The sequence below is a fragment of the Coregonus lavaretus genome (assembly GCF_964263955.1).
Source record: "Coregonus lavaretus genome assembly, contig: HAP1_SCAFFOLD_517, whole genome shotgun sequence".
Classification (NCBI taxonomy): Eukaryota; Metazoa; Chordata; class Actinopteri; order Salmoniformes; family Salmonidae; genus Coregonus; species Coregonus lavaretus.
Genome location: NW_028158141.1, coordinates 333,733 through 348,732, shown reverse-complemented (window position 1 = coordinate 348,732; position 15,000 = coordinate 333,733). Strand labels below are relative to the sequence as shown.

The following is a 15,000-nucleotide window of genomic DNA, read 5'->3' as shown; positions in this document are numbered from 1 at the left end:
TGGTGACTTTAAAACAGTTACTTAGTTTAATGGCTGTATTTGTATTTATTATGGATCCCCATCAGGGATCAGGGCAGCAGCTACTCTTCCTGGGGTCCAGCAAAAGGCAGTTATACAATTTTAAAACATTACAATACATTCACAACAGATTTCACAACACACTAAGTGTGTGCCCTCAGGCCTCTACTCTACTATCACATATCTACAACACAAAATCCATGTGTACGTGTGTGTATAGTGCGTATGGTATCATGTGTTTGTATGCATGTGTGTGTGTCTCTTCACAGTCCCCGCTGTTCCATAAGGTGTATTTTTATCTGTTTTTTAAATCTAATTTTACTGCTTGCATCAGTTTCCTGATGTGGAATAGAGTTCCATGTAGTCATGGCTCTATGTAGTACTGTGCACCTCCCATAGTCTGTTCTGGACTTGGGGACTGTGAAGAGACCTCTGGTGGCATGTCTTGTGGGGTATGCATGGGTGTCTGAGCTGTGTGCTAGTCGTTTAAACAGATAGCTAGGTGCATTCAACATGTCAATACCTCTCACAAATACAAGTAGTGATGAAGTCAATCTCTCCTCCACTTTGAGCCAGGAGAGATTGACATGCATATTATTAATGTTAGCTCTCTGTGTACATCCAAGGGCCAGCCGTGCTGCCCTGTTCTGAGCCAATTGTAATTTTCCTAAGTCCCTCTTTGTGGCACTTGACCACACGACTAAACAGTAGTCCAGGTGTGACAAAAACTAGGGCCTGTAGGACCTGCCCTGTTGATAGTGTTGTTAAGAAGGCAGAGTAACGCTTTCTTATGGACAGACTTCTCCCCATCTCCCGAGTGGCGCAGTGGTCTAAGGCACTGTATTTGGGACACTAGAGATCCTGGTTGGAATCCAGGCTCTGTCGTAGCCGGCCGCGACCGGGAGACCCATGGGCGGTATGAAAAATAAATAAAATGTATGATAATAATGTAACACTCACTAACTGTAAGTCGCTCTGGATAAGAGACTAAAATGTAAAATGTAAATGTTAGCTTCTGTTGTATCAACATGTTTTGACCATGACAGTTTACAATCCAGGGTTACTCCAAGCAGTTTAGTCACCTTAACTTGCTCAATTTCCACATTATTCATTACAAGATTTAGTTGAGGTTTAGGGTTTAGTGAATGATTTGTCCCAAATACAATGCTTTTAGTATTTTTTTAATATTTAGGACTAACTTATTCCTTGCCATCCACTCTGAAACTAACTGCAGCTCTTTGTTAAGTGTTGCAGTCATTTCAGTTATTGTAGTAGCTGACGTGTATAGTGTGGAGTCATCCACATACATAGACACACTGGTTTTACTCAAAGCCAGTGGCATTTCATTAGCAAAGATTGAAAAAATTAAAGGGCCTAGACAGCTGCCCTGGGGATTTCCTGATTCTACCTGGATTATGTTGGAGAGGCTTCCATTAAAGAACACCTCTGTGTTCTGTTAGACAGGTAACTCTTCATCCACAATATAGCTGGGGGTGTAAAACCATAACACATACGTTTTTCCAAAAGCAGACTAATCGGGATTTTGACAAAAGCCACACAGTAGTCTAACTAAACAGCCCCCACAAACAGCCAATCATCAGTAATTTGTGTAAGTGCTGTGCTTGTTGAATATCCTTCCCTATAAGCGTGCTGAAAGCCTGTTATCAAATTGTTTACTGTAAAATAGCATTGTATCTGGTCAAACACCATTTTCCCCAAAAGTTTACTAAGGGTTGGTATCAGGCTGATTGGTCGGTTATTTGAGCCAGTAAAGGGGGCTTTACTATTCTTAGGTAGGGGAATAACTTTTGCTTCCCTCCAGGCCTGAGGACACACACTTTCTAGTAGGTTTAGATTGAAGATATGGCAAATAGGAGTGGCAATATCGTCCGCTATAATCCTCAGTAATTTTCCATCCAAGTTGTCAGACACCGGTAGCTTGTCATTGTTGATAGACAACAATCATTTCTTCACCTCTTTCACACTTAATTTAAAGAATTCATTATTACAATGCTTGTCTTTCATAATTTGATCAGATATACTTGGATGTGTATTGTCAGCGTTTTGTTGCTGGCATGTAATGCCAAAGTTTGCTAATCTTGCCAATGAAAAAATCATTAAAGTAGTTCATATCAGTATGGTTTTGTGATGAATAAGCCATCTGATTCAATGAATGATGGAGCAGAGTTTGCCTCTTTGCCCAACATTTTATTTAAGGTGCTCCAGAGCTTTTTACTATCATTCTTTATGTAATTTATCTTTGTTTCATAGTGTAGTTTCTTCTTCTTTTTATTCAGTTTAGTCACATGATTTCTCAATTTGCAGTACGTTTGCCAATCGGTTGCGCTGCCAGACTTATTTGCCATACCTTTTGCCTCATCCCTCTCAACCATACCATTTTTAATTCCTGATCAATCCAAAGGGATTTAACCGTTTTTACAGTCATGTTCACGCTGGTCATGAGATGGTTGTCCTTCTGGAAGGTTCTCCCATCTCCACAGAGGAAATCCAGAGCTCTGTCAGAGTGACCATCGGGTTCTTGGTCACTTCCCTGACCAAGGCCCTTCTCCCCTGATTGCTCAGTTTGGCCAGGCAGCCAGCTCTAGGAAGAGTCTTGGTGGTTCCAAACTTCTTCCATTTAAGAATGATGGAGGCCAATGTGTTCTTGGGGACCTTCAACGCTGCAGACATTTTTTTGGTACCCTTCCTCAGATCTGTACCTCGACACAATCCTGTCTCGGAGCTCTACGGACAATTCCTTCGACCTCATGGCTTGGTTTTTTTTCTGACATGCACTATCAACTGTGCGATCTTATATAGACAGGTGTGGGCCTTTCCAAATCATGTCCAATCAATTGAATATACCACAGGTGGACTCCAATCAAGTTGTAGAAACATCAAGGATGATCAATGGAAACAGGATGCATCTGAGCTCCATTTCTCTTAGCAAAGGGTCTGAATACTTATGTAAATAAGGTCATTCTGTTTTACATTTTTAGAAATTTGCAAAAATTTCAAAATGCCTGTTTTTGATTTAACAGTATGGGGTATTGTGTGTGGATTGATGAGGGAAAAAAAATCTATTTTAAAATAAGGCTGTAACTTAACAAATGTGGAAAAAGTCAAGGGGTCTGAATACTTTCCGAATGCACTGTATAATGCTGTGAAAGGATATAGGAACCCAAATGATTTGGGTGGATCCCATCCTCCTTATAAAACGAGCTTTGTTTCCAGAAGGTATCAAAATTGTCAATAAATGTTATACCCACAGAGCTGCAATAGTCTCGTAGCCAGTTATGGAGGGCTAAACGTCTGCTGAACCGTTCAATGCCACGATTTAGGGAGGGCAGAGGGCCAGATATTATGGGGCGTTTGTTGGTGTCAAGCAGAGACCCAATCAGTTCTTTAAAATCCATCTTCAGCTGTTCTGAGCTGCCCTTCATAATGTCATTGAATCCCACATGAACTATGATAGACTCAATTTCCTGATGCTGGTTTAAAAAGTTTGGGAGCAGCTTATTGATGTCCTGTACTCGTGCTCCTGGATAGCACAACGTTTTTGCTCCAGGGGCTGAAACATTTCTCACCATTGAACTGTCCAATAAAACGGCCGGAGAAGGGAATTGAGAAATCCGCCCATTCCCACCCCTCACACAATTCTTTAAACCTTTCACGGATCCACGAGAAGCAGGATAGCGTACGCCTGCTGCTCCCGGCGATAGGTCCAGACCTCCCACTGCAGGTAGCGCCCTGTCAGATCCAGAGAGAGGTAATGGAGCCGAACTCGAAGACGAAGCCGCTGCTGGAGTCAGTGTAGTTGGAGTCAGCACCACCGTCCCAGACACAGGCAGTCCCAGTGATGAAGACACAGGCAGTCCCAGACACAGGCAGTCCCAGACACAGGCAGTCCCAGTGATGAAGGTACAGGTAGATCTGTCACCAGTGCATCGAAAGCTATTCCTTATGTCAATCTGCTCCGAACCTCTCGCAGTCACTCCCGTCCGCTTAGCAGCATGCCGCTGCCTTCGGTTTCCACGACATGTGACATGGGACCAGCGCTGATTGGAACCTTCTTCTTGCTGTTCTCCGTCTACTTCACTACAGGATGGAGGAGGAGAAGCAGATGGAGACGACTTCCTTGGCAGGCAAGTTCCAGGTAGCACAGCCCATTCTGATAGGGACAGATGACAAGGAGGGGAAACATCCATCAGCCTTGAGCGGCGTCCAGCCATAGGAGTTGAGAACGAGACAGTTCCAATTTGCGTTTTCCCCATAATTTCGCGCAGAATTGAGATTTGCTTGCTAAGCACAGCCACCTCATTCCTGTATTCCTCCGCTAGTAAACAAACTCCAGATTGTCAATATTGTCCCAGACAAGAAAGTAATAAACACAGCTTCTACAGCGCTGGAAACGTTTGTTAGCTATTCCAGGCAACGCAGGCTCCATTACAACCTAGCTAGCTAGCCTTCTACAGCGCTGGAAACGTTTGTTAGCTATTCCAGGCAACGCAGGCTCCATTACAACCTAGCTGGCTAGCCTTCTACAGCGCTGGAAACGTTTGTTAGCTATTCCAGGCAACGCAGGCTCCATTACAACCTGGCTAGCTAGCTGGCTAGTTGGTAGCAGGTGTTGACACAAACACTTATAAAAATTAAAATAAATAAAGTAAAACTTCAGAAACAACAGGCCGAAGCAACAGGTCGAGGTGCAGGAGGTATCAGGAAAGGGAAAAAATGAGGACGGATCAACAACTTTGTAGTTACTCCACAATACTAACCTAAATGACAGAGTGAAAAGAAGGAAGCCTGTACAGAATAAAAATATTCCAAAACATGCATCTTGTTTGCAACAAGGCACTAAAAGTAATACTGCAAAAAAATATGTCAAAGCAATTAACTTTTTGTCCTGAATTTAAAGTGTTATGTTTTGGGCAAATCCAATACAACACATTACTGAGTACCACTCTCCATATTTTCAAGCATAGTGGTGGCTGCATCATGTTATGGGTATGATTGTCATCATTAAGGACTGGGGAGTTTTTCAGGATAAAAAAGAAAGGGAATGGAGCTAAGCACAGGCAAAATCCTAGAGGGAAACCTGGTTCAGTCTGCTTTCCACCAGACACTGGGAGATGAATTCAGCTTTCAGCAGGACAATAACCTAAAACACAAGGCCAAATCTACACTGGAGTTGCTTATCAATAAGACAGTGAATGTTCCTGAGTGGCCGAGTTACAGTATTTACTTAATCTACTTGAAAATCTATGGCAGGACCTGAAAACGGTTGTGTAGCAATGATCAACAACCAATTTGACAGAGCTTGAAGAATTTTTTAAAGAATAATGGGCAGATTTTGCACAATCCAGGTGTGGAAAGCTCTTAGAGACTTACCCAGAAAGACTCACAGCTGTAATCGCTGCCAAAGGTTCTTACACAAATAATTGACTCAGGGGTGTGAATACTTATGTAAATGATATATTTCTGGATTTCATTTTCAATAAATTTGCTAAAGTGTCTAAAAACATGTTTTCACTTTGTCATTATGAGTAGATGGGTGAGAAAACAAATCAATTTAATCCATTTTAAATTCAGGCTGTAACACAACAAAATGTGGAAAAGGTCAAGGGGTTTGAATACTTTCTGAAGGGACTGTATCTCTTCACTTCTATCCATCTCTCTCTCTCTCTCAATTCAATTCAATTCAATTCAATAGACTTTATTGACATGGCAAGTAAAATTACTTACATTGTCAAAGTATACATATAACAAAAATGGTGGGACCAACAGCAATAATAATAGTAGTAGTGGAAATGGGATTACCATTAACAGCAACTACAACAACAATATTAATGAGAATAACAATACATTAAAGCAATAGTAGTCGACCAATCTCAACATGACTGAGAAGACACATTACATGCTATGAAAGCCAAAACAAAACAGGAAATATTATTACATTACACTTTTCACTGGCTGTCCCTCAGGTTGTGGCAGGAGGACACATATTTGGCTGCCAAAATTGCACATTTTGGCTTTTCACCCAATAAATATTTTATTTTTTCTTCCTCTTTTATAGTTTCAAATTCTTTGTACTGAATGATAATTTAGGTAAAGAAATATTCTCTTAGGTCTGTGTATTTGTCACAGTGTAATAGGAAATGCAGCTCTGTCTCTACCTCTCCCCGGGGGCAGAGTGAGCACAGCCTGTCCTCTCTGGGCAGCCAGGTTTGCCTGTGACGACCGGTCTCTATAGCCAGACTGTGCTCACTGAGTCTGTACCTTGTCAGTGTTTTTCTCAGTTTTCTATCAGTCACAGTGGTCAGATAGTCTGCCACCATGTACTGTCTGTTTAGAGCCAAATAGCATTGAAGTTTACTTTGATTTTTTGTGGTGTCTTTCCAATAGGTGATATATTTTTCTTTTTGCTTTGTGATGATTTGGTTGGGCCAGATTTTCTGAGTGCTGTCCTGAGGCTCTATGAGGTTGGTTTTGGTTAGTGAACTGAGCCTCAGAACCAGCTGGCTGAGGGGACTCTTCTCTTGTTTCATCTCTTGATATAGTAGAGCTGTGTGATGGAATGTTTTGGGGTCACTTGTTTTTAGATGGTTGTAAAATTTGATGGCTCCTCTCTCTATACAGTGAGGGAAGTGGCAAAATAAAGAGTCTCTCTCTCTCTCTCTCTCTCTCTCTCTCTCTCTCTCTCTCTCTCTCTCTCTCTCTCTCTCTCTCTCTCTCTCTCTCTCTCTCTCTCTCTCTCTCTCTCTCTCTCTCTCTCTCTCTCTCTCTCTCTCTCTCTCTCTCTCTCTCTCTCTCTCTCTCTCTCTCTCTCTCTCTCTCTCTCTCTCTCTCTCTCTCTCTCTCTCTCTCTCTCTCTCTCTCTCTCTCTCTCTCTCTCTCTCTATATATATATATATATATATATATATACAGTGGGGCAAAAAAGTATTTAGTCAGCCACCAATTGTGCAAGTTCTCCCACTTAAAAAGATGAGAGAGGCCTGTAATTTTCATCATAGGTACATGTCAGGTATGACAGACAAAATGAGAAAAAAAAATCCAGAAAATCACATTGAAGGATTTTTAATGAATTTATTTGCAAATTATGGTGGAAAATAATTATTTGGTCATCTACAAACAGGCAAGATTTCTGTCTCTCACAGACCTGTAACTTCTTCTTTAAGAGGCTCCTCTGTCCTCCACTCGTTACCTGTATTAATGGCACCTGTTTGAACTTGTTATCAGTATAAAAGACACCTGTCCACAACCTCAAACAGTCACACTCCAAACTCCACTATGGCCAAGACCAAAGAGCTGTCAAAGGACACCAGAAACAAAATTGTAGACCTGCACCAGGCTGGGAAGACTGAATCTGCAATAGGTAAGCAGCTTTGTTTGAAGAAATCAACTGTGGGAGCAATTATTAGGAGATGGAAGACATACAAGACCACTGATAATCTCCCTTGATCTGGGGCTCCACGCAAGATCTCACCCCGTGGGGTCAAAATGATCACAAGAATGGTGAACAAAAATCCCAGAACCACACAGGGGGACCTAGTGAATGACCTGCAGAGAGCTGGGACCAAAGTAACAAAGCCTACCATCAGTAACACACTACGCCGCCAGGGACTCAAATCCTGCAGTGCAAGACGTGTCCCCCTGCTTAAGCCAGTACATGTCCAGGCCTGTCTGAAGTTTGCTAGAGTGCATTTGGATGATCCAGAAGAGGATTGGGAGAATGTCAGATGAAACCAAAATATAACTTTTTGGTAAAAACTCAACTCGTCGTGTTTGGAAGACAAATAATGCTGAGTTGCATCCAAAGAACACCATACCTACTGTGAAGCATGGGGGTGGAAACATCATGCTTTGGGGCTGTTTTTCTGCAAAGGGACCAGGACGACTGATCCGTGTAAAGGAAAGAATGAATGGGGCCATGTATCGTGAGATTTTGAGTGAAAACCTCCTTCCATCAGCAAGGGCATTGAAGATGAAACGTGGCTGGGTCTTTCAGCATGACAATGATCCCAAACACACCGCCCGGGCAACGAAGGAGTGGCTTCGTAAGAAGCATTTCAAGGTCCTGGAGTGGCCTAGCCAGTCTCCTGATCTCAACCCCATAGAAAATCTTTGGAGGGAGTTGAAAGTCTGTGTTGCCCAGCGACAGCCCCAAAACATCACTGCTCTAGAGGAGATCTGCATGGAGGAATGGGCCAAAATAGCAGCAACAGTGTGTGAAAACCTTGTGAAGACTTACAGAAAACGTTTGACCTGTGTCATTGCCAACAAAGGGTATATAACAAAGTATTGAGAAACGTTTGTTATTGACCAAATACTTATTTTCCACCATAATTTGCAAATAAATTAATTAAAAATCCTAGAATGTGATTTTCTGGATTTTTTTTCTCATTTTGTCTGTCATAGTTGACGTGTACCTATGATGAAAATTACAGGCCTCTCTCATCTTTTTAAGTGGGAGAACTTGCACAATTGGTGGCTGACTAAATACTTTTTTTCCCCACTGTATATATATATATATATATATATTCTCGCCTCACTAACAGCCGTGAACATCTAAAGCCTTGTTCACACTGCAGGCCTTAATGCTCAAATCATTTTGTTTTTCATAACTGTTTTGGAATACTGACTGTCCAAACAGCAAGTTACATGTGACCAAATCAGATGTGTGTGTGTGTTCAGACAGCAGTCATTTGCTGACATGGCGACGCTAGTTGTCATAGTAATGACAGGTGAGTGCACGGTGGTGTAGGCTGATTGGTTATGTTGCTTGCGCTTCCTATTACTCAGAAGTTATGTAGGAAGCTAAGGTGACAATAATACCTGCCATGGACATTTCCCAGTTGGTTTGAATGTTCAAAATCATTGTCTAAGAACACTTTTAAAGCCTAAGGGATAAGATCAACTTTGAAAACGAGTCCTTTTTGGCAAGCCACAGCAGTCCACTAGCTAGCTAAGGTAGCTATTTACCTTTATAGCACATTCACTTATTTGTATGATAACAACTAACAAGCTACCACATGTTATTGTCAAAACTGTCAACAGAATAGCTAGCAAGTAACAATATCTGCCAAATAACCACGAGGGCAAATAAATCAGATTTGACCGTTCAGACAAGAGAGTCACATGGTCAGGAATCAGGTTTGTATCTGATTTTAAACCACCTACAGAGGTGGGCTTTTCAGACTGCAAGATAAATAACGCATTCTAATCAGATATGCCAAAAAATTGGATTTGAGTCACTTCAAACTGTCAATGTGAACAATGCTTCACAACTTAGTCACTTTGCTCCTAACAGGCCTGTACAGTTACTGCAGTACCACTGAACTGAACAAAGACAACATTCATGATGACAGTAATAACAACCGTTTCTTTGCTTGAGTCCCAAATGGCACCCTATTCCCTACATAGTGCACTACATTTAACCAGGGGCCCATTGGGCTCTGATCAGAAGTAGTGCACATGTAGGGAATAGGGTGCCATTCTCTGGTCTAAAGTAGTGCACTATATAGGGAATAGGGTGCCATTTGGGACTCAGCCTCAGTGTGATGTTCTACCCTGAAGGACTCAGCCTCAGTGTGATGTTCTACCCTGAAGGACTCAGCCTCGGTGTGATGTTCTACCCTGAACAACTCAGCCTCGGTGTGATGTTCTACCCTGAAGGACTCAGCCTCGGTGTGATGTTCTACCCTGAAGGACTCAGCCTCGGTGTGATGTTCTACCCTGAAGGACTCAGCCTCGGTGTGATGTTCTACCCTGAAGGACTCAGCCTCGGTGTGATGTTCTACCCTGAAGGACTCAGCCTCAGTGTTATGTTCTACTCTGAAGGACTCAGCCTCAGTGTGATGTTCTACTCTGAAGGACTCAGCCTCAGTGTGATGTTCTACCCTGAAGGACTCAGCCTCAGTGTGATGTTCTACTCTGAAGTACTCAGCCTCAGTGTGATGTTCTACCCTGAAGGACTCAGCCTCAGTGTGATGTTCTACCCTGAAGTACTCAGCCTCAGTGTGATGTTCTACCCTGAAGGACTCAGCCTCGGTGTGATGTTCTACCCTGAAGGACTCAGCCTCAGTGTGATGTTCTACCCTGAAGGACTCAGCCTCAGTGTGATGTTCTACCCTGAAGGACTCAGCCTCAGTGTGACGTTCTACTCTGAAGGTAGATTGGAGTTCCACTTACAGTAACACGTTCCTTTCAGAGGATTGCCTTGGTAACGGTTTTCCACCTCACACCTGAGAGAAAAGAGGAGAAGGAATGAGGGTGAGAGACCAGCTTTAACGTTCCCATCAACAACATGAACAGTAAACCTATACGTCTTAGAAGGTTTAAAATAACAAGTCTGACTGTGAAAGGATCCAGCTAATGACTACACAATAGAGAGAGCAATGAAAGAAAATAGATGGGAGAGGAGAGGAGAGGAGAGGAGAGGAGAGGAGAGGAGAGGAGAGGAGAGGAGAGGAGAGGAGAGGAGAGGAGAGGAGAGGAGAGGAGAGGAGAGGAGAGGAGAGGAGAGGAGAGGAGAGGAGAACGGGAAAAGAAAAGAGCAGGTGAAAGACAGGATGGTTGCTGAGCTGAACTGTAGAGAACATGTTTATGTACTTACAGGTGACAGCGGTCTGAACTGTACAATAATTATGTATTAAGTATGTAATAAGTACTTAGTGAAATATGTACTGTACTTTAGTGTACTTGCACAGGGCTCTACAGTGCAACCATTCCTCTCGCATATGCATCTAAATATTTTGATGTGCGACCTGTCATTTTGTATTTAGGAGCACCAGTGCAGCAATTTATGATTCCAGCTTTATTATCTCATATTTTTCATTGTGCTCCTAAATTTCCGCCTACATTTTCCACATGCCACATTCCTGAATTGTAGAATTAGTATGCAATATGTATGTACTAGGTGTGTAATATGTATGTATTAAATATGTGACTCATTTCAGGAAACTAGGCGTATGTCGCGCGTCACTATTTCACAGGAGAGACATTTGAATGTAATGAATTTTTTATTTCTTTATCAAAATGCGTTTTTTTGGCAGTAATGCCTTCTGGAACGTGAACTTTCATGTGCCTTAATAACAAACTTGTATGCCATCTGTAAATATGAATACAATTGTTAAATTATGAGCCTAGTTGATTTAGCCACGGAAAAAGACAAGAACCTTCCCGCTAGCCATGATTGGCTGAGATAATGAGTGGGCTGGACATGCCGAGAGATGAGTTCGGATTGGTCTGCCATATAGCACGCTTCTGTCTATTTGATCTGGTCAGTATGTGTAGGTAATCCTGTCTAATGCGGCTTAAAAAATATATATATCTCGTAGTAGAATTGCTTAAGTGTTGCTCTCCACTTTCTGGAGGACCGGGTTTTGAAATCAGTGGAATTAGAGTATGACTGCTAAAGAGATGGAGAAAACACCCGTCTCCGGATTACATCTTCAAACTAAGGGCAACCATGGCATCCGTGACAGGGAGACGCGTCCATCCATGTAAACAGGTAAGATAATCTAGCTAGCTACATTTTCAGATATTACACGTTTCAAATTTTGTCAGAAAGTCATTTTCATTTCAAGTTAAACTTTACTGTTAACTAGCTAACTAACGTTAGCTGGGTGGCTCGCTAGCTAACGTTACATGTGTGATCTGTGTAGTAATATTATTCGTATCTCAGAGCCATTTGCTTTGCTAGTTATAGCAAAGCAAATGAGTGGTGCAGTGGTCTAAGGCACTGCATCGCAGTGCTAACTGTGCCACTAGATCCTGGTTCGAATCCAGGCTCTGTCGCAGCCGGCCGCGACCGGGAGACTCATGGGCGGCGCACAATTGGCCCAGCGTCGTCCAGGGTAGGGGAGGGAATGGCCGGCAGGGATGTAGCTCAGTTGATAGAGCATGGCGTTTGCAACGCCAGGGTTGTGGGTTCGATTCCAACGGGGGGCCAGTATTTAAAAAAAATGTATTCACTAACTGTAAGTCGCTCTGGATAAGAGCGTCTGCTAAATGACTAAAAATGTAAAATGTAAATAGCCTAATGTTAGCTAGCTAACATTGAACCTGGTTGGTTAGCTACCTGCAGATTCATGCAGGGTAGTAACGTCATGAGTTGGGATTATGGTTCATTGTTTAGCTCCACTATGCAAGTAACCGTTTCAATAGAATGTTAATGATGTCACTGCGACAACTGTTGATAGACGTAGATGGTAAATTCGCTCTGGCTATCTACTCCGATTTCAGAGCACTCTCGTCTGTGTGTGCCAGAGCGCAGAATAACTGACGAAATTATGAACACTCAACACCCGTTGAATATGACCGTGTCAGTAAACATTAGCAGAAAAGTGTAAATTGTTGCCAGCAGCACAGTTGCAGTCACCAACGCTCTGGATAACATGTAAACAGCCTAACCAGCTCTGCTAGGGTGAGTAAAATGGTCAGAGTGAGCTGTTCTCTCATTTGTGTCTGGAAGTAGCTAGCAAGCTAGCCAACGTTAGCCAGTTAGCTTGGGTGCTTGACTGCTGTTGTTAGGACAGAACGCTCGGATCAACCCTTAAAGAGATGGGTGGGGCTAAAGCTTAAGAGGGTGTGAACTATGCTGAATGGGTGGAGACAAAGAAGATCTCTCCAGTAGGTACCAAAACAATCAAAGGCCATTTTATCAAAAGTGAGGTTACAAGTTTATCAACTTTCAAAGCAGAATTACTTTCCCATTGTTCCTTAACTGTAGTGTATGATATACCATTTTCTAGTTCTGAGTCTCTACTTTTATCCAACGTAAAAAACACAATTTCAAATGTTGCTACATAAGACCGAATCGAGCCGGTCGGTCACATATGTAGCGTAGCGTAGTGTAGCATAGCTTAGTGTAGCGTAGTGTAGCGTAGCATAGGTAGCGTAGGATAGTGTAGCGTCGCCTAGCCTAGCGTAGGCTAGCGTAGCGTAGCGTAGTGTAGCCTAGCGTAGTGTAGTGTAGTGTAGCCTAGCGTAGCGTAGCATAGCGTAGTGTACCTAGCGTAGCGTAGTGTAGCCTAGCGTAGTGTAGTGTAGTGTAGTGTAGCCTAGCGTAGCGTAGCATAGCGTAGTGTACCTAGCGTAGCGTAGTGTAGCCTAGCGTAGTGTAGCGTAGTGTAGCCTAGCGTAGCGTAGTGTAGCATAGCCTAGCGTAGCGTAGCGTAGTGTAGTGTAGCCTAGCGTAGTGTAGTGTAGCGTAGTGTAGCCTAGCGTAGTGTACCTAGCGTAGCGTAGCGTAGTGTAGTGTAGCCTAGCGTAGCATAGCGTACTTACAGGTGACAGCGGTCTCCTTTGATGCCCTTGGTGGTGCAGAAACACTTCCCGTTGTTAGGGTTACATATACTGGCATGGCCGTTACACTTACACACTGTAACACAACATTATTACATTAATATAACAAGCATGGGTCATTATACAACAGTTACACTGGTAATAACATGGGTCATTATACAACAGTTACACTGGCAATAACATGGGTCATTATACAACAGTTACACTGGCAATAACATGGGTCATTATACAACAGTTACACTGGCAATAACATGGGTCATTATACAACAGTTACACTGGCAATAACATGGGTCATTATACAACAGTTACACTGGCAATAACATGGGTCATTATACAACAGTTACACTGGCAATAACATGGGTCATTATACAACAGTTACACTGGCAATAACATGGGTCATTATACAACAGTTACACTGGCAATAGCATGGGTCATTATACACCAGTTACACTGGCAATAACATGGGTCATTATACAACAGTTACACTGGCAATAGCATGGGTCATTATACAACAGTTACACTGGCAATAACATGGGTCATTATACACCAGTTACACTGGCAATAACATGGGTCATTATACAACAGTTACACTGGCAATAACATGGGTCATTATACAACAGTTACACTGGCAATAACATGGGTCATTATACAACAGTTACACTGGCAATAGCATGGGTCATTATACAACAGTTACACTGGCAATAACATGGGTCATTATACAACAGTTACACTGGCAATAACATGGGTCATTATACAACAGTTACACTGGCAATAACATGGGTCATTATACAACAGTTACACTGGCAATAACATGGGTCATTATACAACAGTTACACTGGCAATAACATGGGTCATTATACAACAGTTACACTGGCAATAACATGGGTCATTATACAACAGTTACACTGGCAATAGCATGGGTCATTATACAACAGTTACACTGGCAATAACATGGGTCATTATACAACAGTTACACTGGCAATAGCATGGGTCATTATACAACAGTTACACTGGCTATAGCATGGGTCATTATACAACAGTTACACTGGCAATAACATGGGTCATTATACAACAGTTACACTGGCAATAACATGGGTCATTATACAACAGTTACACTGGCAATAGCATGGGTCATTATACAACAGTTACACTGGCAATAGCATGGGTCATTATACAACAGTTACACTGGCAATAGCATGGGTCATTATACAACAGTTACACTGGCAATAACATGGGTCATTATACAACAGTTACACTGGCAATAACATGGGTCATTATACAACAGTTACACTGGCAATAGCATGGGTCATTATACAACAGTTACACTGGCAATAACATGGGTCATTATACAACAGTTACACTGGCAATAACATGGGTCATTATACAACAGTTACACTGGCAATAGCATGGGTCATTATACAACAGTTACACTGGCAATAACATGGGTCATTATACAACAGTTACACTGGCAATAACATGGGTCATTATACAACAGTTACACTGGCAATAACATGTGTCATTATACAACAGTTACACTGGCAATAGCATGGGTCATTATACAACAGTTACACTGGCAATAACATGGGTCATTATACAACAGTTACACTGGCAATAACATGGGTCATTATACAACAGTTACACTGGCAATAACATGGGTCATTATACAACAGT

General features: G+C 42.2%; 1 protein-coding gene across 1 annotated transcript in view; it reads right to left on the bottom strand.

The window, feature by feature from the left end:
* LOC311124376 (attractin-like) overlaps positions 1-15,000 on the bottom strand; it is a gene marked incomplete at its 3' end in the record, with an annotated part of 141,431 nt that overhangs the window by 3,054 nt on the left and 123,377 nt on the right. The window contains exons 20-21 of the mRNA XM_084198537.1: positions 13,312-13,405; positions 10,213-10,265 (exon numbers count right to left, since the gene is read on the bottom strand). Coding sequence (XP_084054663.1) covers positions 10,213-10,265; positions 13,312-13,405 — 147 coding nt within the window. The remainder of the gene's footprint in view (positions 1-10,212; positions 10,266-13,311; positions 13,406-15,000) is intronic.